Raw genomic sequence first — 27,940 nt, 5'->3', positions numbered from 1 at the left:
ATTAATGCCAACTTGAAAGCAGTAATAGCATGGAGCGGAATAGGGAAGGAACAGCTAGGAGAATATTTACTTATGCTTAAGCACTTAAGGAACTATTTGAAGTAATTTCTGAGACATTGGTTATCTTTGCACACTCTCCAAGGAGTCCTGAGTTCCTAAAGCAATGGAAAAGAACAGTGGCAACCCCAATTTCCTACAAGAATGAAAGCAAATCCTGAGGTTCCTTGGGTACCTTGGGTAATAGTCTCTCACTGTTAAACAAAGTCAGTCTGAAAGCATCTTTTAGAAATAATAAATCTGATTATGTAAAAAATTTGTAATGTGAACATGAAGAACATCACATCAACTCCTCAAACCAAAGTAATTTCCTTCTTAACAGAAATATGACCATAATGGGAAGAAAGAAAATGGTAGAAAAGACGTATCTTGATTTTTCTTCATTCTTTGACAATTTCAAGACAGTGTCACAAGTAGAAACCTGGAAACCTGGTCTAGATGAAAATGTGTGAAGTGTTTGCACAGTTCAGCATAGCTGACAGTAGACTGCTACTGAACTGGAAAGTTATACAGCAGCAGTCTGCAAACCCAGGTGTCCTGCAGGGGTCTGTCTAGGCTGTGGTGAGGGGTTTTTTTAAGTACTGTTATAAAAAGGCAAACCTCACCCCGAAATGGACTGTCAAGAACACTTCTTGGAGGTCTGCTTGATGTTGCATTAGATGCATACAACTTGCAGAGTTCACAGGACAATAACACTGGGGATATGAGGTTTAAAATCTTTTCAATTGGTTGATAACTTGGGAAAGCTTTTAACATTTCTATTTGCTTACTGAGAAGACTAAAAGGAAACATAACTATAGGCATTAAGGACAATAAAGGTTGAAATAAGGTGGATAGGAGTATTTTTTGTGTGTGTCCTTTGAGCATAAAACAAATTGGTTTAATTTTCAGCACTCAAGAAAAAACATGAACTGAAAGGACAGTTAGCTAGTGGAGGAAACCTCAGGAAGCTATTGATTCCCCATTACTAGTGTGTTCAAAAGGAGATTAAAACTATCAGGGAAGACCCAGGTGCATGGATGCACCTACACTGTCTCTGGTAGCAAAGTATGACTCACAGAGATACTGGGGCCCCTCAGCTGAATTCACTCATGAGTAATCTCAGCTCTGTGCTCTGTGTGCATGTCTCCTCCTGAAAGAAGGAGCCAGCAGTTATGTTCCATTGTGTAAACAGTGAGTATGAAGAGTGGAGCAGGACTTAGAAAATAATCTTGACCAAATCTAGTATAAGTGCACAGACACATCCAGAGACATCCTGAGACACTGTCAGCACCACATTTCTGAGGACTCCACTTGCTATCATGTTCACTTGGACTGCACAGTTGCTAGCACAAATTCCCCAAAACAGTGCATGTTTTTACTTTAAAGTGTGACATTTTTGATGAGCTAGTTAATACGTTCTTGCAAGTAACATATGTAAACAGTCAGTACAATATAAATACCACATGGATAATACTATACTGAAAGGCACAGTTTCAAATGTCTGCAATGATCGTAAAATTAAACACTCTTATTATATTTTAAGAGTGGTGACAAGCCAAATTCAGTCAGAAATCTAAACTGTCTCCCAAATGGGTATTTTATTAATCTAAATCAAAAATTTAGATCCTCAATATCCTTGCTCAACTACTTTCCATCCCTTCAATTTCTCTGTGCACAAAAAAAAACCCTCTGGTTCTGGTAATCAAGCATTTCTAAACCTGAAATTAATTTTTAACTTAAAATTTATTTGTATTATCTGCATATCTCTTTTTCTATACAGAATGAAGATTTGAAAATCAAGGGCAAAAATGACTTAAAATCTTCCTCCAAGGTATCTGAGGAAGAAGAGGGTGATTATGAGACTGTAAGTTCCTCCACTCTGGAGGCCATCCATGCTTTGAAAATTCTTCCTGCCAAACCTCTACAAGAATCCGAATATGCAGGTAATTCTTGCTGTCTGCAGGAAGTGAGACAAACCTGGAGGTAAACAGGAACAGTACAGATTTGGGGGTTTCAGTCTGGGTATTTTTTTAAATTAAATGGTTCAACGAACCAACGAATGGATCTTTCACAAACAAGCAAACTGTGGTGGGCAGGAAGAGAAGGGCTTTATCTGCATTTTCATATTCAACAGTTACCCTTATCTCCATTAGCTTATGTTAAATTAATAATTACATAGTCACAGAATCCCAGAACGGCTTGGGCTGGAAAGGACTTTAAAGCTCACCCAGTTCCAACTCCCTGCCACAGGCAGGGACACCTTCCAATAGATCAGGTTGCTCAAAGCCCTGTCAAGCCTGGCCTTGGACACTGCCAGAGATGGGGCAGCCACAGCTTCTCAAGGCACCCTGTGCCAGTGTCTCACCGCCCTCACAATGAAGAATTATTTCCTAATATCTAATCTAAACCTACGTCTACCCTCTTTCAGCAGTCTGATTTTCCATCAGACTGCCAAGCAGATCTGTTCATTACAGCTACATCTTGCAGATGACCCCATTTGTCACCCTCTTTTATTGATTTTTCATGACAACTGGTGAAATGCAGCAAGAATATTCTTTATGTGGCACACTGCTTTTGTGATTTTAATATTACCTTTGCAGGAGAAATTCTATGATCCCATTCCACCTGGAATGTGCAAAATAATGACTGTTTAACCCATAACCATTTCAGAAAAGCTCACTGCTATTTAAACCTAGAAAACTAGGATGGAAAACATATCAATGAAACTTCCCTCCAGATGATAATTTGCAGATGAGAAAACACAGTACTCTTTTTAAAGGCTTTCTCTGCCACTTTCAAGCGACAATAAGTAATTACTTGGAGTGTATTTCTCAGGCATTCTTAGCCTTGCAGGCTAGCTGCATTAATCAAGTTTGGGTTTACTAAAGCCATTCTAAGTCATATTTAATGCCCAAACATACATAACCAATTAATATCCCATTTATGGAAGTGAAATATCATCCTCACTATCCATGCTCAAAGCCATTATAAACACTCTGTGGAGGTTTTAAATCATTCAATAACTGGGGGGAAATCCAGGATCAATGTATGTATGAAAGCTTGCTCCAGTTCACATCAGAGTCAGCAAATATTTTTGTGGGAGTTTGATATTTAAAGCAAATAGGCCAATTTTAACACAAGAACATTTATTTGTGTGTGAGCAGATTACAATAAATCTGCGCATCCAGATATTTTCCATTATGTTTCACACACTCATTTGCATATTTTATGTGGAAATCGGAAGTAAATTCCAAATGCTGGTTTTATTTTGGTTAGTAGAAAAGACTTTCAGTCAGCATCTTTAGTTGCTTATGCAAGGCTCCCCTGAAATACCAAAATGACATCATTTTTGGTTTGTGATTTCAAAGAAAACACATTAATCAAAAAGCTCTATTTTGCCTGTGTATTACGCCCTGGAACTATAATGTGGCAGGACACAAGAGTGAGGAAAAGTTCTGAGAATGTATTTCAGAAAGGCAAAACTCAATGCTAACATCCCGTTTTGCCATCTTTCCTAGACAGATAACGGTACACTTGAGATATAAAATTAATGATTCAAAACCCTGTGCTAGTGTGCAACCTGTGCATTTCTTTTAGATGGCCATGGGTGCAGTATTCATTAAAAGATGAACTGAAAATTGAAAAGCTCTCTAGAGAGTAAGCTACACACACACACACCTTGCAAAATCAGAAGAACACAATGGCATTACCAAGAACAAAGTTTCAAATGAAAAACAAATTCACTAATCTATTCACAGTTTAGGTCAAATGTCTGCCTTAACTGTGTACCAGCTTATGAAGACTTTTTTTTTTAACCACAATGAGGAGGTTAACCATGAAGGTTTTCCCAAGGTCATGCTTATGTCCTCAAAACAATAAAGCAACAGCTAATTTCTGAGAAGAAAAAGATTACAAAGCAATAAAAATGGCAAGATCTGACCTGCAAAACCTATTTTGAACATTAAAACCTCTTAAAATACTGTATTACTGAATTACTCAGCAATGCAATTACTTGATTTTTCTTCCTCTTTTTACAGATAAACGTTGTTTAAGGCCTTCAGGTACCACTTCCCCAGTGAACACTCAGCACACATCTCAGACCCCTCAGTCCTCAGCTGTAAGTAAAGATCTTAAACCCTATTCACAAATAGACTTTGATTTTCTGTACTATCATTTAAAGTTATGCGCAGCCTGTTTATAGTCTTAGCCACATAATATGCGCTTGTACAAGGTCACAGAAGTTCCTGTGAGCTGTTCCTGTTTCACTTAGCACGAACATCCTCACCACTTGCTTTCATTTTTTGACTCCTGGGGATCTACCAAGTATTAAGGGCACCCCACCCAGGAGCAGTGCCATTTCCACCAGGCATAGTTTCAAGGATGATGACTAACATCGTATCTTTATTTTGTTCTATTAACAGAAACACACATCTGTTCTGGAGGGGAGGAGCACACCAAATTTTAGAGGTATAATAAAAAAATCTACTTGTTTCTTCAATCAGAACTAGAAACTTTTGCTTCCATATTTAGCTTATCTACATAAGCAGAGATTGCAGATGATACAGTAGGCATGGCTTTCAGAACAGCAGCTGCTTTCCAGAATAGTCGTATGGCAATTTTCACAGTACTGTTTCAGCTATCTGACATCAAATTATTTGCAAAAGGAGACATATTTATCTTATGAGCTCCCTATTCCTTACGGGGGAGAAAATAAGCCATTCAATTTAATCATCAGGTTTTCCTTTTCCCTACAGTCATAAAGACATAATGGGGAGGTGCAGGGGAAGCCTGTGTCTCCTGAACTGTTCCACCAAAAGACTGCAAGATCCCTGCTATGCTTTACTTCTCATGATCTCATGGTTTTTGGCTCCTTATCCTTCTCAGGCATTTTGTATGAACACATTGTAAAGCATAATCTAATAATTATTTTTAAATAGTAATATCACCTTTAGCAATTCCTATCAAACATTTACATCCTAGGGTAACTATTTACAAATGCTATCTGACAATGTTCTCCTACTACGAATATGCTAATTATGTGGTACATCACCTACCTTATACTTTTTCTCCACCGTTTTATCTTTAACTTCAAATTTGCTTCAAAATCCTGTAATTTTGACTCAAAATTGTACCTTTAGTTTTTTTTTTTCTTTTGTTTTATTTCTTGTGGAGAAATCAGAGACAGATTGCGCTCTTATTCTTCAAGAATCTAATGAGGTGTCCAACTATTAAATCCTTTAATTGATGGCTTTACTCAATCGTAAGATTATTTTAAATGTAGGTTTCCATAAACTTTTTATTCGATATACTTTAGATGTAAAACTATCGCACAAAGCCAACTACTGAAGGTTTAAATATCTGATTAACCTTGAAAAGGAATTATATTTTTTCTTATCATTTTCAAATCTTTGAACCACATGCTAAATAAATATGGTCAAAAGGAATGCAATCGCCAAGCCAGGAAAATATGATCCTTTCTACATTTGCTACAATGGCTGATTTTCTGAGAGTAACATTATACTTGATCAGCTAGAAAAATAATGCAAAGAATTCCATGCAAAACAGAATTTATCTTTTTCCTTTTAGTATAAAGGGTCAAATAATTCTTACAGGTTATGAGAAAATAAGCACTATAAAGCTTGCAAAATGAAAGGTCAGATTAACTGTTGTGAGCAAATCCTGATGCAGTTTGTAAAAAAGCTAAATTGAGAGAAATTTGAGTAAGTCAGCTTCAAAATCTGCAGAAATCAGTTGGCAAGGTCCCACTGACAGTTTGCCAGTTTAGATAAAGCTTCAAATTCCACCAGGATTTAGTAGGTTGGATCTACATGTTAGCCTGCCTCCATGAGATGTGTGCTGACATTAAGAAAGATGAGCCATAGACAGTGCAAGCAGGTAAAATAAACTCTGCAGTTTGAGAACACAACTTATGCATATTTTTAGTACATCCTGAGCTAATAGCGCTTATAGAAGACTATTATTTTCAGATAACAACTACACCATTATTCAAGGCTGGGACGGATGGAGTCTTGGGTGACATGGGTTAGTGCGAGGTGTCCCTGCCCACAGCAGAGGGGTTGGAAGTTGATGATCTTAAGGTCCTTTCCAACCCTATTCTATGATTCTGTCAATGAATGTCAACATTTGTCCTCCTGCCCAGTGCTATTAAGTGGCTTTGCCACAAGATGGCATGAACAGCACAGAAGAATTTTTGCAAGTTATTTTCTAGAATTGTTAAACATTTAAGGTACCATTATTTTATTACGGCCAATTTGTTATTGTTTACTTGAAGGAGAACTTAAGATACATTGCATCTCTGCTTGTGTTAGTTAGGATTTCAGTATGTAGGACTTATGAAAATATTTTCAGAATCTAAATCTAACACAAACAGAGTAAGATGGGAGGGTTTATTATTAAGATATCCTATGTTCATTTAAATAATCGGCCAATTTTGGTAGATTTCATTGCAAAAAGAAACAGATCTACTTTCGCTGCTTTTCAAGATTTTTATAAATTTCTATGCAAAAAAAAAATCAAAACAGGCAAAAAAAAATGCATCCCAAAAAACTTGATAGGATGCATATATAAAGTCTTTGAACAATATTTAAATTTACAATACCCGAAGAAATATCACCCTCAAATGTTTCATTCCAAAACACAGGAGTAAAACCAAAGTTTACCCCATTTTATCAAGTATCATGGTGATTTTTTAATTTCATCTATTTTATAATTTAAGCAGAAAAAAAAAGTTTTTTCCTGCTTTAGATGATTCTTCTGTCTTATGAAATGAATATTTGTGAGTGATACTACATCACAGGAAGTTTCTCTATATTTCTAGAATCACCATAATTATCTAACTCCACTTAGTTTTGTGTTTTAAATATAGAGAAACACAAATGGTTGAGAATAAGATGGACGTGAATCCGTCTGTGAGTCCATACTTAAGAAAGACTAAATACAGTACAGATCACACAAAACCTACTAGACTTGTAACAAGCCTCTTCCAGAGCCCATTGACCTCATGTGCAGAACACCTAAGAGACAAAACAGGCAAGTCAGTGACCTCTGTCTCGGGGCTAGGCTGTAACTCACCTCCATTCCCACATGTAACAATCTCCTACCTAACCTCCAAAGCTTCCAGCTTCTCCTAGGTTCACAGAAATTAATGCTCCTCACTAAGTAGCAAGAAAAGTTATGGAGATACAGATGTGAGAGGTCGGATGAATGCTGTGGAGAAAGCAACATGACCTTGGAGCAAAGAGTTCTGGAGACAAAGCAAGACCAGGGTTGGGGGATTTATTACTGTTATTATTACTGGCATTCTAACAACCAGTATAAAGCTATATCTTTGTGAATTATATGGGTAGCACACTATTAACAATTATTAATAATTATTTTTAGGAGAACGAATTAAAATACATGGATCCCAGGTAAGCAGAATATCTCATCATTTGCCATTTAATATATTTTTAAAAGCAGGCTGCAATTTTGCTAGCACTATCTAAAGGACATGAGAACTCATATCTGTAGTCCTACATTATCTCACTGACTTGCATTCATGGCTTGTGTGGATGCCTTTTACCTCTTGGTGATTTTAACATGGCATATTAAAGTATGATAATATGTGCTGCAGAGCACATATCCTTTGACACAAATGCTTTGACTGTTGACACAGGCATGCCTGCTTTGTCTAACTCTTTACATTTCTCTTAGTAAAATGAGGAAAAAAGCTGACACAGATTTTTGTTTCCTCTCTTTCCCAGGAGCCTGTGCCTCCCCCACGGTAAGATCACTTAAGACATTGCTTGCCTGCACTCCTTGGGGAACACAGTGCTAATGAATGCTCACATCCATCTGCACCACTCATGGTAACAGATGACTGGAAGTGAGCTGGCATCCTTTTACTACCTGGCTCTGTGTGGACTCCTTTATGTTCTAATATGAAAACAGGGAGAACAAAACATGAGCTGTAAGTGTTCACAGCAGGAGCTCAGGCCCGCATCTTCAAAATCAACTTGGCTGAGCCCATGACCAAGTCAAAACTCTAAAAATGTTGAATCTGGTTCAACCCAGATACAGACTGTTGGGAAAAAATACCTTCCACTGATTTGTGTTGGTGCCTTAGGCTCTGTTCACCATGATATTACTGACTTCACTGCCCCTTAAATCTTTCTGCCAATTTTTTTTTTTGCTACAAATCTAAATCATGTCCAAAGAATTCAACTAGGATATTACTACTCACTCACACAGAAGATGAATCAAGCTCTATTCCACGAATGTACGACCACTAACAAAAAATTAATCATTTCTCTGAATTTTTAACCCCAAACAACGCCTACCATCAAGACATCCTTCCAACAGGTTATCCAGGACTGACGAGCTTACTCCTCCGTGCCTACACTAATTGCCATAAAAACTATAAAGAAGTTTAAAATATGATTAACATTACGGACATATCAGATTATTCCTCAAGTAAAAATATGAAGTTAGAGCATAAAAGGACAGCGTAGCTTCACATTCCCTCCCCAGGAGCCCACTGCTGAAGGGCAGGTCTGCAGCACAGCATGCATGCACCTCCGGTTTTACACACCCAAGCTCTGTGTGCTACAGCTTCCAGCTGGAGCTGGGCTGTGACTGGCTGGGCCCAGGGAATGGGCAGAGTGTGCCTACACCTGCCAGAAAACACTGGGCTGGCGTTAGCTGCAAGTCCTCTGGGATGAAGAGTATTTTGTCTGTGTGTCTGAACTGCAGCGTGCTCCCTGGCTGGGCCTTAAATACAGCCATATCCACCCAGAAACACCAGCACCAAAGAGTTGTACTGGGCACACAGTAGTGAAGCGCACAGAAAAGGGGGTTAAGTGGCATGTAACACAGTACAGTAATGTCTTGCAAATGTAGAATATTAGCCAAAATACTATTGCTATTGAAGGGCCCCAAGAAGCTCCTGAACCAGAGCTAAGCTCAGCACACATACATTGAAACGCTCTCAGAAAATTCCAGTGGTTTACTTCTTAGCCTTAAAACACAGTCCCTGTGCCCCTACTGCCTCTTCAAATTCTCCTTTGACTTCCCTAGGCCTCTGAAGACACTGCCAAAGCAGTATCAACCACTTCCTCCAGAGCCGAAGACAAGCAGCCAGTGCTTTCACACGAGGAAAGCGCTAAGCCAAGCTCACACCTTTCCAATATCAGCAAAAGTCACAAGGTACGCCTGCATTCCTCAACCTCATTCCCCAAGAACCAAAACACTCTCCCTAGTTAAACCACAAGGCTTTACCTCCATCACACCTCTGTTTTTACTTGAGAAGAAGAAAGAAGTTATTCTTTTGACAGCTGTGAATAATTGGGAGAAGTGGAATTTAGTGTAATGTGACACTAGCAGTTTTGCAAGAAAAAGCTGCCAAAACAATGGTGGAGAAATGAAGGAGTAGAAAAGTAGGCAGAACATTCATGGACACTTTGTTTAAGGTTTGCCCTGCTTTTTCTTACTAATATTTAGAAGGTTTGCAAACAATTTTAAGCAGAAACAATTGCATTTGCTTGGCACAGCTGGTGAACCAAGGGAAGGAGGAAATACACTGACCACACCAGAGAAATAGAAATCAGCTCTACATCCCAAGGACATTTCATTCAGCAAACAAAATGACTAATCTGTAGCCAAAAGTCTTTCTCCAGCCCTTAAGACAAATGAATCCAGGCTACAAGTCACTTCTTGCTCTTTTCATCTTGCCCTCTTCTGCCGTACAACACCCATGTTCATTCAGCATCCTAACACAGCAGCGTGGATGAGTTCTGAAGCACAAACTGCTTGTGTCCAGCTGTATGACCAAGCATATGCATCTCTCTGGTTATGAGTCGCATTGCTATTTTCACACAACATATGTATCCAGCCAGAGGCATACCTGCTCTTGCTTTGTGATCAAAATGCACATTCATAAATGGGGATGGTGGAGGACACATGCTAGGAACACACATCCAGGGCCCGCAGGGTAAAATACTCAAATGTCTCTCAAGGAAAACCTATTGCAGCCAGAAGTTTGGACACAACTGAGCTGTGTCAATCCTGTCCATCCTTCCTTAAATGGTTTAATTTCAGTTCATCTGGACGGAACTTTGATTCATTTTACAAAGGTCACTACAATTCCTGCAAGGGGAAGCTTACAAATCAATGAAATAATCTCCTGCCTATAGTTTAGCGTATACCTAAGGAGTGAGCTCTAAGTATGGGTTGGTGGGATTTTTTCCTGAATGGTGCTTAAATTCTTTCATGGATTAGCTTCCAAAAGCTGTTGGTTAAGACATTTTATTAGCATGAAGTAGCTTCATATTCAGGTGTGTGATCTGATCTAGAGCTGCAGACTTCCCAGTCCCATGACTGATCCCCTCACTCAAGAGAACATGGATTTGAAAGGTCCTTTTATAAAGCCAAATTCTGCAATATAAATACATAGTACTTCTTACTCTGGAAGTAAAAGGCAGCAGCAAAAATCATAATCACCAAACTCCACTTCTCATTGCAGTTATAGATACCAAAATATTTCTAAGTTTGCCTGGGGGTCTCTTTATAGTACTAGGTTTTTAATCACATGAGTAAGAGAGCAGTGGCACAGACTAAGACCACTCATGATCTGGGGAAGGCACACAAGCACTTCACTCAAAATATTTCTCAGCCATGTTCAGTCCAGTCACAGCTTTGTAAGGAGAAAACATGAGCTGTAGTGCGGAGGAGTACAGCACTACAAACGTTATCTGCTAGAATGTAAGCAAAGCTGTCAAACCGCAGATGTGATTTAGGAGTCCCATTTTCCAACAAGACTTATAAAATTAAACACATCGTTATTTACACACTCTATAAATGTCATAAAAAAAATAGTAATAATAATAGGTATGTGCAGGATCCTGGCATGTATCTTAGAAGCTTTAGTGTGATTTGAAAGTTTAATGCCTGTGGTAATCTGGCCGTCTGAATGGCAAATCCCTTGGCAAGGCCTGCAAGTACACCTTTATTACCCTTGAACTGTACCATGCACCCAATGTCCTCAATACAAGTTTCACGCATCGAATAACGACCTTGGAAAAAAAGCTAACAAATTTTAGAAGCTAACACGGGGCAACTATCTAAACTCAAAACAGTTCCTCTCCTTTCTCCTAGACTTCCTGAAACATTCCCCTAGCAAATTAATTTCCAAATTTCTCACGTCTTTAACCCTCCATGCTGATGTTTTGAGCACAGTCACCAAAAAGAGACTCATTCTCACTAAACAAGTGTTGAAAATAGCTCCCAGAGTTTTCTATACTGTGTTTTCCTTTCATGCTCTCTCTGATTTGGCAAAATAACTCTGTGCCTTTCTCTCTCGCTCCAGAAGGTAAGCTAAGCAGGGACTAAATCCTGCAGCCTTCAAAGTACTAGTCAATGCTTATCCACACTTTATGTTGCTAAAAAACTTCTAAAATCTTGTCTTCTGCCTCTTACAAGATATCTGCTGCTAAAAAGAGCAAGTGTTCACCATACCCAAGACATCTAACAAAGGATGTGACAACCAATACATTGTCACTTTTTGGGGGGAGAGTATTTTCTGACAAACCTTCTTAGGAAAAGAAGATATTCCTGTTGATCAGCATGTCAGAAGGCAGAAATATACCTAAACACCTACTTGAATCAGGAGGAGCACTCTCCATTCCTCTTTTCCTGGTTGTACCTTTCTTCTACACTTTTCATTCTGCCTCTTTAAATGTTTCATTTTTGAAACCCTTCAGTCTTAAAGGAAGTTATCTCCATTTATAGTTGACTTTAAAGTTCATAATAAGACATTCTGGCATGAGATAAAAAGTGCTGAAGAAAGCTGATAGTCATTCATATCTCTTCTCCCCTCCTCCCAGAATAAATCCTTAATAAAGACTTCTCTCAGTTAACACAATGAATTCAGTGAATGCGATTCTTTTTTATGGAAGCCCATAACCTTCTCCTGCAAAAAAAATTATGGAAAAAATAACCAGTCTCTGCACTTCTATATCAGTAATAAAATCCTTCTCTTGCCAAGGGCTGTTAAATTTCAGTGATGATGTAATCAAAGTATTTAAGTAGCAAAACCTATTTTTATGATAATGAAATGGTTTGTATAAAATTCTCTCTTCCAGACATCTATCTGTTAAGGAACTAAACAAAGTAAGTAATCATCTTTGTATATATTGGGACCATAATAACCATACACATTCTATGGCTGCACAGCCTCTCTTGTTAAAGTATTTTAGCCTATTTGATAAAAATACTCTAATGATCATATTAGTTTGGGGTCATAAAAGTATCTTTAATGTGTGTAGCATTTTTAATGCCACTATTTTCTGAATGGCAGGCCAGATCCTGAAGTTGCTTGCAGAAATAAAAACATACATTCAGTGCAATGCTACCTTCCTAAGCATCCACATAAAAGCATATCTGGGAACTGCCAGATGTTGCAGATGACTATGAATGATGAGCAGTGGGAGAGACATTCTCTTCCAGAGAAACAGAGATTCCACAGATTTTTAAAAGCAGAAAACTAAAATAAGGTCAATAGAGGAGTGTAATAGCATTACTTTGATGCAAATACAAGGCTACCTCAAAAATAAGATGTTCCTTTTCAATAAGAGAAACAAAAATTGACAAATTTTATATCTAGAATGAACCTCATCTGTTATCCCTCAGCTCTTTTCTCCCTCTCCTCCCCTTTCTCCTTACCTGGGGCCTCTTACAAGCCCTGTGCAGCTGGCTGTGTCCAGGGGACAGAACCTGAGAAAGGCGATGGTGGAAAGGCACCTATAGGCATATGTAAAGCAGAAAGCAGTAACTTACAGAGACTGGCAAAGACAAGTGATTTTTTACTTCAGATCCTAATTTCTGTTAAAAAAAAACCAAACAAACAACATTTTAACAAATTCCTTCACTTTCTGCTTGAGCCAATGAAGTAAAGCAGAGGACACAGTTTTAGCATTGAAGGAACTTAGCTATGGCAAGTGGTTTCCTGTAAGATGTATTAAGAGATACAGTCCCTACAATAATGTTCTATTTACTGCACTAACACATTTCTACTGTATTGGTTTTTTATCTCATTGCAAGGGAAAGGAGGACAGAAAGGAACTTCTATGGTATTTAAGCCCAGCCATTTCCTACCACAGTGGGCTGTAGCACAAATCTATAGACTGGTCTAGCTCTAACTTTCAAATCCTTTGAGATTTTCTTCTCCACAGTTCTGAATGGGAAGCTGTCCCAAGCTTCACTCCTCTTGTGGTTAGAAACTCATTTCATTTGATAGATCACTGGTTTGATTGCAATATTGTAATTAACATTAATTGTAAAAAAAAAAAAAAAATTATATATTGGCAAGAAAATATTTTAACACAAAATGCTTTGTCTCATCCTAAATACTGACTTATTACAAACAAGATATGAAAACGCCCCCAAGAGCAATAAATATATTACTTCTGTAATTAATATTTCTGGCTGGGCACTGTACAGCTGCACACACCCTGCAATTCCTAACAGGCTCTTAGTTTGAATATATCTCAGGGGAAATACCATGTATCTCATAACACAGAAAAGATAAAATTTAATTTGGATCACTTCCCATTCATGTAGATCTGAAGACACAGTTTCAGTGTAGCCTACAGGAGGAGACAGTGTGCCCTCATCAGGGTTTCATACACCAAATACCAGGTCAATAGGTTTGAGAATAGGACTCCCCTTCTCCAGGACCCAGACAGGCTGTCTGGAAAGGGTCAAAAGAAGCTCAATTGGAAAGGACAAATGAAAACTCCTGCCCCAAGATGGACTGCCCCCCTTGGCAGTAGCTCTGCTCTAAAGGACCTGGGGGCTATAGGCTGAACTTGAGCCACTGGTGTGCCCTTGGGTGGCCATAAAGCTAACAGCGTATTGAGCTGTATCAACAGAAGCATAAGCCAAGAGATCAAGAGAAGGGTCTATTCCCTTTTCCTCATCATTCACTAGACAACACCTGGAGTACTGCACAAGGCTGCAGCTGACAGACAGAAGTTGGTCAGTAAAGGCTCACCAGTATAGCCAGGGACTACAGGGAGTAACTCTCTGTGACATGAGGCTGGTGCGACTGGGCTCCCTTAGCCTGTAGGAGCTGGCTCTGGGGGAATCCAATAGCCTGCCAGTACCTAAGGGATGAATATCAAGGCAGAGCGTGGCACTTTACAGGGTGCACAGTGGAAGTACTAAAGGCAATGATCTTGAAACAAAAGAGGTTTCAACCAGAAGGAAGAAAAATTAATTTTGAGGGTATTTATGAGGGTCTTGGAACAGGTTGCCCAGAGAGGTTGTGAAATCTGGAAGTTTGCAAGACCCAGCTGGTCAAAGCTCATCTCACAGTACACTGCACTTTAAGCAAGAGCTTGGACTAGAGACCAGCCTAGGTCCCTTCTGACCTGAATGAGACTATGAATTTTTAAGTAGCAAGTAAACATGATCCAGAAAGTAATCTTTAAGGAAGGCTCACAGTGCAACATCTACAAAAATAAAACATTCTATCCTTTAATATTTATGTATTACAGTCTTGTATGTAACAAATTAACAAAATCATTACTATTCCCATAATAATACAGAAATACAGTTAATTTATGAATCAAACTCCGGTCTTCAGACACCTGCCTATCATTCACGTCTTTGTAACATAATATGCTGAATTAACACCACATTGTGATTTTGAACAAAGTACCTGCCATGACAGTCAAAATAATTGTACCGTCAGTTAAGGAGCCTGAAAAGAAATGACTAATTTTAATCTTTGGATACTGTATCTCAAGTCAATCAAAATCAATCTCTTGATTTAATACAAGATCAATGAAGGAAAACCATACTGAAAGTTAAACTGGTGCACAAGTCAATGTGAAATGGTGATCACTGCAGTAAACCATTATGTTCACTTATACCCCTAAAAATTCAGTTCTCATTGCCAGGGAATGAGATCAGCATTTAGCCTGAGTTTTTGACAAAGTGATCAGGTATTACTGATTGGATGTCTGTATGTTGTTTTAAAATTAAAAGAGAATTGGGTCTGCTGGGGTAAGTTCAAGTTGGGAATTGAAAGAAAAATATTTACTATGTTATCATTTTATACAGGTATCTGGAAGAGAACAAGGTTAGTATTTAATACTATGGTGTTAATTTGGTTCTCTTTCCTTTATATTCCAAGAACAAAATATTCTGTCATTAAAATTCCAGCTGAAGTAATCAGTATAAGACCCTGACATCTACCCTGCTAAGTAGCATTAGGCTGTCTGGCTCTGTATTTAAATGAGTAAGTGATGTCCCTCAGGTATATGTCTGCTGAGAACACAGAGATTTAAAGTGACCTCAACAGGTGAGGAAAACAGCAAAACAAGGGCAAGTAATTTGGCATTAACTACAGCTATCTGGGAACCAGGGTATCACACTTGTTCTAAGCAAATCAAAGTCTTAAGGTTCTGGGGACAAGGAGAGTGCTGGAACTTAAACCCGAGGGAATGATATCCCAAACAGAAAAGACTGGATCAATCTGATCTGCAGAGAGAACATTTCTCTTCATCTTGCTCCTCTCCCATAATTTGATGGTGAGAATTTTGAAAGAAAGTTTTTTTAAAGCTCTGGGGTTTTAAAGCTACAAAACAAAAATGCTTTGAAAACATGCCAATTCTTTAGATGTACATTCAGCTTTTCAAAAACAGCCTAAGGCACTTGCTGTGTACATGTGCATGGAAAGGCCATTTAAAAAAAAGGTTACTCTGAAATATTTTGAAGATAGATACAGGCTACGTGATTGTATGCTGTTTACACCTTCATGTTAATGAGTTCATAATTTCCTCTGGCATTTCCTTTTTCAGATTAAGGCAGTTTCCTGATTTTCAGCTAGAAATAGTATTGACTGCATTAATACATTCAATGCCTATCTATCCTGTCCTATAAAAAGGATTTATGAACCCTCCATATATTTCTCGTACACCATATTACATTATTAAGCCATATTTGGCATCGGCAAAATCTGTAAGATTCACTATATGCACAAATGTTTCCCACTGAAATTGTCAGCTTACTCATTTCAGCCAGACTGATGCAGCCTACGAGGTTTTCCTATTGAATTGCCTTCTCTTCATATATGAATTTAGTTAATTTATTTCACGGTAGTTACTAGATACTAAGTTACACATTAGAGGAAATAAGTTCTTATACTTTTTATTAATAGTTACAGAGTTGGGGAAGAAACCTGAAATATATTTTCAAGCACAAGAGTATAAATCAAAGCATCACCCTGAAACCAGGTAGGAATATAAGAATTTCATGAGTTTGTACTACATGCTTCAAGGACTAAACATTCTACCCTAGAAAATAATACTTCACTATGAAATAAAAGCAAGATGTCACTTTCTGATGCCATGTAGTGATATATTATGTCTTGCCCTGATGCATGACAAGAACCGTCTTTGGAAATTGCTTTCAAGGTATTGTAATTGCACATTCAATTTTTATCTTTAATAGCGTACTACTGTATTGCATTTTTGCCTCACTTTCCATGATAGGGTGTTAGACACACTGTATAAAGCAGCTCCTCTATCTCCAACCATTTCCTCTCCCTTTTATTTCCTATTTTCAAAGAATACAAACCTGTCCTTTCAAAGGTCAATTATTCTTCCATAGACATCTGCCACAATTGTTCCTATTTTTCTTTTCTAAATGTGCTTTACGTTCTTTTATGCTCTAAATGTGCTTTTTAAAATGTGCTGTAGCCTCCTGACGTACTCAACAAAAACCAAAAGTATAGGATAAAGCAGATGGGAAGAATATGAATGATTCAACATCTTTCATAGACAAATACTCAATCTTACATCTAGCCTTGTTTACAATGATGGCATTTCTCCAAGATAAAATTATTCTCTGGTGTAAATATGACAGTATTTGTGACCCCTACTATTTTGTTTCTTTTTGTGTGGCACCAGCGGCCCTGTTATGTGAAGTTATTTGGTCGGTGCTCTTCCCAGTGTAACCATTCTAATTAATAGCACAACAAAATACCAGCTGGGTACTCAGCAGCAGTTTAGAAAATCAGACAGGACAGGGAACAACTGCTCCCTGGGTCTTCCTATAGAAGAATGGGGAACATCAGGTGAAATTAGCAGGGAACATGCTCAAAATGAACAAAAGCAAACTGTGCTTCCATACACATGCAGTTAAAATGTGAAACTCTCGCCAAATTCTCTTACGGAGGGTAAATATTTATATAGCTTCAAAAAGCAGCTCATGAAATTAATGGGAAATCTGTCAAAAGATGCCAAATAAAAAATGACTGCCCAAAACTCAGGAAGGCCCAAAGCTGCAATTAGTAGAGGAAGGGGTATTCTGAGGAAGCACAGCTTCTTTAAGCAAGAGCTCTCTAATTTGGCTCTTAAATACCGCTGCTATCAAATATTTTTCTGACTTCACTTTCATTGGTTGTTTTTTTCTAGCCTTCAGTGCAAGCAGAGCTCTAAAAACATTTGCAGCTCAGGTAAGAACTACAGATTGATTTGAGAACTGGACCAGGAGCAGATAAAAAAGAAACAGATCCATGTTTCCATGTGTGTATGTCTACACTGATGATTTCCAATGCACCAAGTTAGTACAAAGGGAATGTTAAAGTAAACCAGCAGAAAACAAGTAAAACAATGACACAGACAATAGCAGTGAAAATCAAGCAGTTACTTGCACAGCTACACCCCATGTCCAACCCTGAATGCAAGTGATGAATCATTGTAGCCCCCAAAGCCAGAATAGGATGGGAATTTGGACAAGCTACTAAAGGACGATGGGGAGAGGAAGAGAAGGAAAATTGCCTGGGCATAGAAAGAGCCACAGAGAAAGTACATGCTGTGAGCCCAACTAACTGTCTGCTTTTTCAAGCAGAGATTAAATCAGCTGGGCTAAATGGAAGCTACAGATGTTCAGGACATTATAGAGCGGTTACTATGGGTTTAATGCCTTGTGTAAACAAATAAACTGATCTTTGATGAAACTGCTTTAGATTTATCCCAGATTCCTAGAGGGAAGGACTTGTAGATCCCATTATCAGGCAGGTCTGTCAAATAATTATGTTTGAAAATAGGACTTCCTCTGGACTGTGTGGCTTTACCTAAGGGAACATACTGGAAGTCAACATTAATATTGCTCAGTTTTGGTCCCCGCTATACAAATAAGAGCTGCTGTTAACTCCATCCCAGCCAGATCCAGAACATGAGCATGGCAAGATTATTTTCCACTTCTTGTCCCACAGCTTAAGACATACCAGAAAAAAAATTGCACAGAACATACACAGCACCAGTCACAAAGTAAGCAGGGTCCTAGCCATGGGGTCTCTTTTTAAAAATAAAGTATGTGGGGATAGCCACCAAAAATGCGATGTGAACACAAATGCCAAAATCAGACACTAAGAAGCTGAAGGGTGACATACTCGTATTTTGACAGCTCAAACCGATTACAGAAACAGAATGTAGATGCCTGGTCCCATACCCTTTGAACAGAGATTTAATTTCTGAAGGGACTGATTGCCTGCTGAAGATCATAGCTGTTTGTCTACTGTGATCAGCAGACATTTTTTACCATCTTAAAAACAAATGTAATGCTGTTATAAACCAGAACATGTTAAACGTACGTATGAAACAAGGGAACACAGTAAAAATTATTATTCTTCTGTAAAAGAATGTCTTCCATGTTAAGATTTCTTTAGTATTCTGTCGTATACTATGTACATACAGAATAAACTGTTAAACATGAACAATACATAAAACATAATGAAATACCACTTTGGCAAACAGTGCTGTCTCTTGTGACAGTAACCAGAAGGAAAAGATGGAAGCCATTGATTATAATTTTTCTCATTTACTCCAAAAATAGACACTAGGTCATTTCTCCCACCAGCACGGCATGAAACAAACAAAAATGCTTCCTATTGTAGAGCAGGATATGATGGTTATCTTTATTTAACCATTTTATCCCCATGTCACGTACCTGCAAACTGCATTTGACCTACACATTGAAAGCAAGCCCTTGCTTTTCTCGGGCTATTTCCACTGAATTCTCTTCAGTCTCAGCCCGAGCCTCCCACATTACCCCATGCTTTGTGATCCTGACCCATGTCAGCTCCCCAGTGATCTGGCGAGCTGGGTCTTGCTGGTAAATGGCAGCCCTAAGTCTACAGACAGCAAATCACATTTGGGAGGGCAGTTTTCAGATATGTGCACTCCCTCAGTCAGTTGCCATCCCAGCAGTGGAGTATGAACCGGGAACACACAGCCAGAGACCACCACTTTCACCTTATTGCAAGAACAACCTCACTTCTTGGTCCTAAATTTTTTAATTGGAACAAGCCTCAGAGCACACTGAAGTTCATCAGCATGGCAGAACCTCTGAATCCTTTAAGGTTTCAACAGCTTGGTAGAAATAATGCTAGCTGGTAACGGGATAATAAGGGGCTTTAATATGATCCAACACAAATAAAAGGGGCTCAAAAGGTGACAGTGGAACAAAATTAACCATTTCTTCTATATTTATCATTCTATTTAGCATTTGCTATTAGTAGTTTATCTTTTAACATTTTGCTATGTGCACAAGAACCTGGCAGAGTAACAATTAAAAACCACCAGGAATACAGTGTTAAATCTCTTGGGGCATGAGTCTGAAATCACTGGTGCTGCATTAACACAAGACTACTCATGACTGACTGTTCTAGATTTTAAAGGTTAATATCACAACAGCGTATTTCTAAAGTGTAAATGCTATTCTCGGACTTAATAAAACTGATAGGGTAAAATGTGACTATGACTTAATCTTAAAAAAATACAACTTTTTTCCTTCTGAATTTACTTTCACAGGGTCCATGTTAAATGTAGCAAATCTGTCAGTGAAGAAGTCACCATCTCCTACACAGTATACAGCATGCAAAACTAAATCAAAACGTTCACTTGTAAAACTGGAAATGCAATCCCCTACCCAACCCACTGAAAAGGTAAAAAGCACTTTGCTTGATGGAGACAGGTTTTTAGAAAGCAGGATAATCCCTGTAGGGTACATACCCAGACACTGTTAAGAACTGATGTCTTCTGAAAACCCAGGAAGTTAAATGATCTGGAAGCTGTGGGTATTCAGCACCCTTGAAAACAGTCCAATATGAGCTCTTCAAGCCAAGGATAAGAATTTATATGTCTAATTTGATTCAGATTTCCTAACAGTACTTCTTGACAGAAAAGTGTTACAATTATTTTTATAACTGCACTAACTTGCTCTAAATGCAGATTTGATATAATCTGTTTTCACCAGCCTTTGCTTCTTCCAGCTGTGGTTAATTTCTATACACTGATTATGCTATCTTAAAATTAAGGACTTAAACAAATACGAATGGTACATTGGAGAATATGATCGCCATGAAGCAGAGAAGGCACTGTTACAGGAAAACACTGTAAGTACAATCTGTCCCAAATCCTGGAGTGTAAACTCTTGGAGAAAACATCTGTAAATTGTCCACAATGGCTTAAAAGTTTTGTTGTGAGCTAACCATACAATCCATAATTTTAATCTGTGTCATTCAGGATGAGACATTCTTGGTTAGAGATTGTTCAAAGAAATCAAAAAGTGAACCGTATGTTTTGGTTGTCTATTATGGAAGAAGAGTATACAACATTAAAGTACGTTTTCTGGAAGACAGCCAACAATACGCGCTAGGAACAGGGCTTAGAGGAGATGATGTAAGTAAAATCCCATCTACTGTTGCAAGTCTATTGTTTTTGTGTCACATTTCACAAGTTTTTAATACTAAAGATCAGTGGCAAACTCTCCCACATAACAAACTTGCTGTAACATTGAAGTTTCTTTTACAATACTCTCATTACAAGTGTCCCTCAAGGTTTCATCAACTTCAAAATCAGAATTTAAAAACAAATTTTACATACATAATTAAAAACAAATTTTACATTGACTCAGTTTTAAATCAATGTGAAAATATTCCAAGTACTTCCAGAATACTTCCACCTACTCTACATAACACCTGCAAAGAGGAAAGAAAAGTCTTCCCTTTACAGGTATACATACTTCTTTGCTTATTTTTTAAGTTGCTATAAATACAAGCAGATATTTTAAAACAGATACAACTCAACCTATCTGACAGCAAGGCCTGTGGCTATTATTGCTGCACAGTATTTCTTATTGTCTGCCTCATACACTAAAACAGGAATTATTTTTTTGTTTAAATGAGGAAATAGGACAAAAGTTGTCATGGATATTCAGAAGCAATTAAATCATGTGAGTCGCCACCAACCAGTTTTTCAGACATGGTAAATTTCAATTAGAAAATCCCTTTAGATTAGTAACACTTTTTTATATAATTAAATTCAGTTATATTCATGATGAGTCCAGTTGACTCCTATATGGTTAAATAACATATACTGTATCTGTATGTCTTACACACAAAAAAAAAAGATAAACCTGAAATAGTCATCTCTATAAAGATATGATGTGGGGAGTGAAGGCGTAAGATCTGCATCAGAAAGTTTGGGAACGAGCTCTGAGGCCTTGATGCTTGGCAAGCCCTGGGCCGATGAGCTGGGGCATTGAAGACCACAGAAGGTTGAAAAACAAGTCTTGGGGGGATGGGCCAGGATGTATTTGCAGCAGGAGTCTCAGTTGATGATGTGGGGGGTTGTCAGAGGGTCTGCAGCATTGTGATTGGACTATTTACCTGGAGATTTTTCCAGGGGCCAATGAGACTGAACGTTGTATGTTTGTGCAGGTTGGGAAAGTACCTAACGGGGATAAAAAGGGCTTGGTTGTAATAAAGTTGGATTTGAGTCTCGATTAGGATTTGAGTCTCCTCATCAACTTGAGTCCGTGTCATGACACGCCACAATATGATATTCACAAAAAAATTAGAAGAAACTTAAAGAACGCTCAGCTGCACAGCAAAAGAGCAGAGCAACAACCGATCAGGAGGATTATTAGCTTTGTAAATGAGACAGAATTCCAACTCAGGGAAAGCAGCAAAGCCTCTGTAGCGGCATCTTCAATTATATCCTTTTCATGTGTGCCAATACTTTAAAAACTTTCCTATAGATAGATTTATAAAAACCCGAAATCAAAACTGACCCAAGCTAATTTAAATCTGGCATGTCCAAGTTTTACATTTGGATTATTACTAGAAAACATGGAATAGGATTCATGAGATTTCAGAGATGAGGGGCAAGGTTTACTGACAAGTTGTTCTTCAGGAACACTGGTTTAATAATGAGGGAAAAAAACATCCTTCATTGTTCAAGCACACCAAAACAGTTTAGGAAGCAGAAGGATAGAACAAATCAAGAACTGTACTGCAGTACTGCATCATCCTGGCATTACGGCAGTGAACCATCAAGGCTTCTGTAAAACACTGACTCATTTCTGAACTGAACCTCCCAGATGATTTTCTAAAGGTTTACAATGATACAAAAGAAAGTTTAGTTTTCTGTGGTTCTTACATTGTTTAGTCTTCCTTTAACAGCCCTGATAAAAAAAAGCTTAACCACAAACGAGTGGATAGAAAAATGGAACTGAAATATGGCACACTACAGCATAATACAGTATGTGTACAGAACACTACAGAGACCTACAACTAAACTTTCACCATTTTAACAACTAACGAAATAGAAAATTACCTGAATAACATGTGAACATTTTTTTCTGAACTAAAAGGAAGGAGAACACAATCCCTTCCCATCTCAGGAAATACCAAATTATATGCCTTAGTTCCAACATGTGCACAAAAATTACGTATCTTGAACAGTAGGTCTTGACTGACAACAGTCAAATTGGAAAGTTACAATTCCAGAATAAGGATTTCAAGCACCTAGTTAATAACCAACAATATATCTAAGACTTGGCTCTACCAGGTCAAATCCTTAATCATGACACATTACCTTAAGCCTTCTTTGTTGACTATTGTTTCTTTTTAATTCAGAAATCCTCCCATAGATCACCTACAGAAAAATTTCAGAACTGCTTTGCTAGTCAGCTGTGGCCAAGGAGCCACAGAGACAACAGACTCTACTTCTGTGCATTATTCTCAGCAGCAGACATGCAAACAGAATTAACTGGGCATGAAGAACATAGGCAATCATGAACAACCAGTGGCACCAACCATGCTCAGAAGATCTACTTCCAGCTCAAGCAGTCTCAAATGATTCACAAAAACTCTTTCTTGAAAACTGCCTCCTAAGCTTCCACAGCTTGCTTAAGATTCTTACCTCAGGGGGTTGAAAATAATTTGTAATGCTGTGAATTACAGCAAAATTGCTGCCTGTACTTTTCCAGCGCCTGTTAAAATCCTTTCCAGAGTGCTCTACATTGTTCCTCCACAGGGAAACCCTTTGTTACACTGCATTTTGCAGTACGCGATGCAGACAGACCAGCTGCTTTATCTAGAATAACTGAATATTCCCTCTTAACCTGCCAAAGAGAAAGAAACCTAAACAACAACAAACAGATGCAGGCCTATTACATTTCTTCCCAGATGGTGATTTTACTCACAGGTTCAGCTCTGCAGTGTTTGCGCTTTTGGATTAGTCTATTTTCATCCACTAAAAATACGTTTTTCCTTACACATATTATTCAAAGTTTTCCCTGTCCTACTGCAACTTCTAATTGTTCATGTACAGTTTATGAGATGTTAACACTTTGTATCATCAAAGACCATTTCTGATTAACAATTATTTTTTAAAACATATTTTGAATTCAATTTTCATGAGAGCTTTCATCATTAGTTCTTATGGAGCCATAAAAGGTCTATAAGACCACAAAGAGGGAAAAAAGCGTTGCCCATCAGACTTCTGTGTTAGAAGAAACTGAAGTTCCATGCAGCTACATTAGTATCAAGCTAGAATATAATGAAATACAATTGGAGAAGGGGGGGACACAGACCAAAACTATGTTAGTAGAGCTGTATCTTTTGTTAGCAGTTTAGCCACAGATGTTCACACCTCCATACATATTTAATGTATTATACTGAGCTCATGAAAGTCCAAACCACATAAAGCTATAAAGATCAGGTCCCAGACAGTCATAAGCTTGGAATTTAAGCATTTACATTCAAAACTGCTGTCCTGAGCACCCTTTACTTGGCTGCTGCCTTCTCTACTCCAGTCAGTTTCAATTATTAAAGATCCAGAGATCCCTAGAACAAAAGCTTATTTCATACACATAGTTCTTTTGAAGAAATCAAAACCTTGCTCACATTTAAAGCTGATCATGACACAAAACTCAAGTATTTCTATCTCCCTTGCAAAACTAGATCTGCCACACACAAAATACATGTTTTAGCGTGTCTGCAGCATGAGGCTGAACTCACAATGCAGTAACTGAAAACAGAAGCCAGAAGCAGGCTCCTCTTCCATTCAGTGCCTGTTTTACAGAGAAGCTTAGAGCACAGCCTGATCTAGATCTCTGGAGCTTGCTGTTCTGGCCACAGATATTTCCTCCATCCTCACCACTCCCTACCACCATTTGCAGCTAATTTTCATTTTCAAACCATCAGTCATACAAGTCATATCATTTTAGTTCATTTCAAAGTCAGTGAAAGGAATTAGCTCCATCTGCCTTCATCAGCCATAAAATTGGCCTGACTCATCAGAACAGATGAGGGAGTACTTTCACCATGCCTTCCACAGACAGGGTTATGTCAAAAGCTAGAAACAAGAAAATGGACTCTATGATCACCTCTGAGGGGATGCTCTACACCTTAAATGACGGTTCCAAGGATGAACTGTTCTCATTCAGAATGCGCAACATGTAGTCCGGAGTCCTACCACCACCCCAACACAATTCAAAATTACACCTTTCACAAGCAATCCTTGAGACATTATTCCTATCTTGCCAGAACAGTCTGGAGACCAGCAGCTAGGGTATTCCTGTGATAGCAGAGATCAGTTTGAGTCTCTTCAGATAACAAAGGGAAAATAATGAATCAAAGTATTGAATTTTCTTCATCTTTAAATCTAAAAAAGCGTAGGGTGGCATTAAAAGAGCTGAAAACCTAAAATTCTGGACTATCAGTGCTCATCACCATGACATCAAAGTCAACTTCATGTTTTAGCAGCTATGAAGAGACTCAGAGCTTAGTATTTTAAATCTCACTAACTCTTGAGTACAGGAAGAAACAAAACAGGAAGAAAAAGAAAACCTAAGTAACATCAGAGACGTTTTTTGTGCATTACCAGAGCTACAACTTAAAGGTACACTAACGAATAACGTGACACAAGCCAAGTGAAACCAAGTTAAATTTCCAAAGCAGGTGAACAATTACAGTAAGACCTTTTACCTTTCCAAACAACAAAAAAAAACATTACAAAATAGGAAGAGAACTGGTACTGATGAAGAGTAGGTTTAAAGAAAATTAGGATTACTTTGGTTTGGCATACAAATCCCAAATTTCCCTAGACGTGTAGTAGCAACAGTGACCTTGAACAGAAGGCAAAGACAAAACAGCAAAGTGGAAGAAATGTACAGAAGTAAAAATTATCAGAAGTTGGAAAACACACTGGTTTGGAGATCAAATAGTCTTCATCTTAAAATAATTCAGGAACAATTTCATCTCATCACAGATTTAACTGGATTCTCATTAGCAAGGTATGGATCAGGTGGAGATGACAGAGACTACTATGAGATACTATCACATACATGAATGCCATACCTACAGTAAATGTGATATAAGACAGACACAGGATAAGTATTAATGTACCAGTACACTTTCATTACTGCGAACAGTTCTAGTGATGTCATACCAATGAGTCTCAAGACTAGCTCAAGAGGAGAAAGGGTGGTGTGATGATAGCTTAGTGGTGTGATGAGAGCATAGGGAAGCGAACCATTTAAGATGAAGCACTGCTACATGTTGGAATGGCAGAATTAAGAGACTCTCACACCAGGACAGATGATGTTAAATACCTCACATAGCTTTCTGCTGCTATTTGATCAGTTCAGGAACCTTGAACCACACCTTTATCATTTCAGGAATGATCTTGGAGGATGTAATTTTTTTGAATACCAGAGAACAACCTTAAAATCCTGCTAAGACCTTTCTTGTTCCAATCCCAAAAAGGGATTTTAGAGCAACTTTCTCAGTAACCTGAATGGGAAAATAAAAGATATTTAAAAAGGTACAAAGAAACCTGCAGTGTAAAGTATGTACTGCTAATTAACTGTAACTTTTGACAGTGAGTAATGATTTATATTTGCTGTATCTTTTCAAAATCTATGATTACATCTGGCATCACAAACTTTTATATGTGATACTGCATTCTCAGGGCTTAGACGTGCTCCCCTTTTGCCCTAAACAGCCAGCTGCTTTCTCCTACAGAAGACATGCACACAAAGGAAATAAGAGGATTAAAATCTGGTGCTTTTCCTTTCATGATTGCTTCCATTTAGTCTAATCTAATCTAATCTACTCACAATTCTAGGCAAAGTATTACCTATTTCAAATACTGTCATTTGCAAGTTTTTTAATGTTCTAGATAAAGCCATCTAGCAATTTCATTTTCAGTCACTGATTAAAATTTTTCTTTTTCCCTCAGAAATTTAATTCTGTGAAAGAGATCATTGACTTCTACAAATGCATTCCCATCACACTAATTGACGGAAAGGATAATTCAGGAACGCAGAGAGAACAATGTTACCTTAGACATCCATTCCAGTTGCGCAGAAGATGTTTTCTGCCTTAATGTCACCAATTTGCTTGTATAGAACAATTATTTGTCTCGAAAAACAGATTAGCCTTTGAGTGAGAAGCTCCCCGTAATATTATGAAACACTCTACATTGCTCCACTGAAAATTCCTCTACAAGTGAGAACACAATTTTTTTTATTTGTTTTTAACTTCAAGGATACAGGTAAAGTATATGCCACTGTATTAATTCACAGGAAATCATGAACAGACCAATACCTTGACAATGATTGAGCAATTTGCTTACCTTGCACTCTACCTTCTAACACAAGATGAAAACTGAGCTCAGTCTTGCTTACTTAAATGTCACTGCAGCTGTTAGAAGCAAAACTTAATAAAGCATTCTAGTCACATAAAAAAGTATTCTTGCTTTTAAAAATACACATGAAATGCTACTTATCCGAGTCCTCATTGTCTAATGACTTCATTCAGTCTAGGCATGTGTTTGCACAGGAACAACCTGTGCTCAGCAGCCACAGAAGTCAGTGGGTGTTAGATGGTGCTCACAGGTATTGGAGCAGATTATAAAACTAGCTTTAATTATGTAAATTCTATTACTTAAGTAATACTTGTTCTTTAGCTTAAGTAGCAGACACTCCATATCAAAGCCTTCAAACACTTGGATAGTAAAATCATTATGCAAACAGTCCCTCTGAATTCATACCACGTGCAAATAATAAGAGATAAAAATCATCAGCAGGAACTGTAGATGCGCGTCAAACTCATCACGAAAGCATGTTCCAGTTAAAAAAATACAGTAATATTTATTCATATAATTTGAGGTTCGGGAGGCTTAACTAAATTAATTTTAAATATGAAGGCAAACTTCAATATCTCTCTGCAAACCATCCATAATCTTCCTTTTTAAGTACACTCAGAAGTTTAACTAGGCAACTGGAATATATCAAGAAAGCAACTTCAGTTACTCTATCCTTACAGAATAGGAACGAGAAGAATAAAAACATTCAAGCCCAAAACAAGACATTCCAGTTAATGATGTAGTATGTAGTGGCACAAACTAACTCTAAAAAAAAAAAAAGAAATCAGCAGCTGGCTACCTCCTCACAACCTTTTTATTTCTCAACGCTGCATCAAAATGCAGAAAAACATTCACTGTAATTATTTCTCCTAAATCACTGAGATTGTTATACCTGA

At 37.9% G+C, this 27,940-nt stretch overlaps 1 protein-coding gene across 1 annotated transcript; it reads left to right on the top strand.

The window, feature by feature from the left end:
- Positions 1 to 668: 668 nt before the first annotated feature.
- Positions 669 to 26,859, top strand: CLNK (cytokine dependent hematopoietic cell linker). The gene is made up of 15 exons (XM_057426814.1): positions 669 to 695; positions 1,820 to 1,982; positions 4,077 to 4,156; positions 4,461 to 4,506; positions 7,441 to 7,469; positions 7,803 to 7,822; positions 9,115 to 9,243; positions 12,177 to 12,204; positions 15,160 to 15,178; positions 16,259 to 16,334; positions 17,517 to 17,557; positions 19,917 to 20,050; positions 20,423 to 20,500; positions 20,631 to 20,786; positions 26,637 to 26,859. Exons 1-15 carry the CDS (start codon positions 669 to 671, stop codon positions 26,781 to 26,783), a joined length of 1,173 nt encoding a protein of 390 aa, XP_057282797.1. The 3' UTR covers positions 26,784 to 26,859.
- The last annotated feature ends 1,081 nt before the right edge of the window (positions 26,860 to 27,940 follow it).

The sequence above is a fragment of the Pezoporus wallicus genome, unplaced genomic scaffold (assembly GCF_028554395.1).
Source record: "Pezoporus wallicus isolate ANWC-B61680 ecotype Strahan unplaced genomic scaffold, APGP_CSIRO_Pwel_v1 scaffold_13239, whole genome shotgun sequence".
Lineage (NCBI taxonomy): Eukaryota > Metazoa > Chordata > Aves > Psittaciformes > Psittacidae > Pezoporus > Pezoporus wallicus.
This window is presented reverse-complemented; position numbering and strand designations above follow the sequence as displayed.

What these genes read in the sequence shown, in the direction of transcription:
- CLNK (XM_057426814.1), top strand. Translation starts at nt 669, where the DNA reads ATGGACTGTCAAGAACACTTCTTGGAG. An exon ending in GTCAAGAACACTTCTTGGAG is followed by an intron (nt 696 to 1,819) that starts GTCTGCTTGATG and finishes TTTTCTATACAG; the next exon opens with AATGAAGATTTGAAAATCAA. An exon ending in TTAAAATACATGGATCCCAG is followed by an intron (nt 7,470 to 7,802) that starts GTAAGCAGAATA and finishes TCTCTTTCCCAG; the next exon opens with GAGCCTGTGCCTCCCCCACG.